Genomic DNA, 1,465 nt, shown 5'->3' on the forward strand with positions numbered 1-1,465 from the left:
ACAAAGGTCACGAGCTCGTTGTATCATCATTCCAAGGCTCGAGCTCTTTGCGTTTGTTTGAGGAGGTAGTCATGCGACTATACGCATTTCTAAAACCATTATAATGGGCTGAGGATAAGGAGTAAACTTAAAGTCGCTCAGACTTAAATGTTAGCTTAAATTATTTGATACCTGTAAGAACCGCCTTTTACTTGCTGTCAAAAGTCTATATTTATGTCTATACGCTATCTAGTAGTAATTAAGCAATGTTCACGATGATATCGAAGAGAATGTGGTGTCCTAGCCTTATAAGAAAGGAAAGGTAGAAAGAAAGATGGTGAAGGCTTCCAAAGCACTAGGGCATGGCGACAAGATCTACACTAGAGCAAACTTTCCTCGTCATCGGAGTCCGCATGCCTTCCCTTTTCATTGACTTGCGTCGTAGTTGTAGTCGTGGGATGACCAGGAGCTGGTGCTGTAGCGGTAACAGGTTGACCAGAGCTTGAACCCGAAGGCTCAGCAGAACGAGAGGCAAGCTGCCGGCGATCCATTGCTCTTATGATCTCGTCAGCCATCTTCACGATCGCTCCGATCATAGACGCTACGTCGTCAACGTCGCCATTTTCAGCATGGTAGATGCGAGACCAGCGGTCAAAAAACCCCAAAATGTCGGCTCCTCCACACTTGCCGAGAGTGCCGTACGCCTCACGATCTGTGCTGAGGACGAAGTTGGGTCCCTTGACCATTATGATATTGGCCTCATCCTGTCTGACTCCGCCGACAATCAAACAATTCTGGATGGCGGTGGCGAAGGCCTTGTACAAAGCTTGACAAACCGAGATTTGATTCTGTGGACCACCAACGACGCGGTTCAGGTGAGTTTCGAACGTTTCCCAAAGGACCCCCATTGTAGTTTCGTCCTTTTCTTTTGCATAGGCGAATAATGGGATCCGTATCTCGACATTCTCGATCTTACCATCCCCCATTCCTGCGAAAGCGTCAGGAGCGTGTGGAAGTGCTTCTTTGACAACAAATGGGAAACCGCCCATCACCGAAATTGCGTCTCCCTTCCCGCCCACTGAGATGAACCTCTGGGCATCTTCCAAGGTACCGCAGAAGCGGAAATTGAATTTGGCCCTCAAAAGTGTGAGAACATCTACCCAGGCGAATTGAAACTTGGGCTCAACGAGTTTTTTTGTCCAGACTGCAGTGTCGGTCATGGTCAGGGGTGAAGATGGTCTAAAGAGAGTGATAAAAGTAATGATCGCTTCTGAGCCTTTCTCAAAAGTGGTCTTTTCTGGTGGATGTTCGAGCGTAGAGATTTGATTATGTGAAGTGTGATCTGATGAGAGAAATGGCGATGTTTGTGCTTCTTATATATTCGATTCTGGACATTACAGTGCTCAGCTGCGGGTCAAGTGTTTCCTCCTCGACAGCAAGAATCGCTGAATGACATTCGCCTAGCCAGCAAAATTTCCCGTATCAC

General features: G+C 47.2%; 1 protein-coding gene across 1 annotated transcript; it reads right to left on the minus strand.

The window, feature by feature from the left end:
• Positions 1–359: 359 nt before the first annotated feature.
• Positions 360–1,199, minus strand: KY384_007985 (uncharacterized protein; the record flags this gene model as incomplete). The annotated part of the gene is made up of 1 exon (XM_044816474.1): positions 360–1,199. The coding sequence occupies one exon, from the start codon at positions 1,197–1,199 to the stop codon at positions 360–362; it is 840 nt and encodes a 279-aa protein (XP_044666524.1).
• Positions 1,200–1,465: the final 266 nt, after the last annotated feature.

Source organism: Bacidia gigantensis (assembly GCF_019456465.1).
Source record: "Bacidia gigantensis strain McMullin 20006 chromosome Unknown contig_283, whole genome shotgun sequence".
In the NCBI taxonomy this organism is placed as follows: domain Eukaryota; kingdom Fungi; phylum Ascomycota; class Lecanoromycetes; order Lecanorales; family Ramalinaceae; genus Bacidia; species Bacidia gigantensis.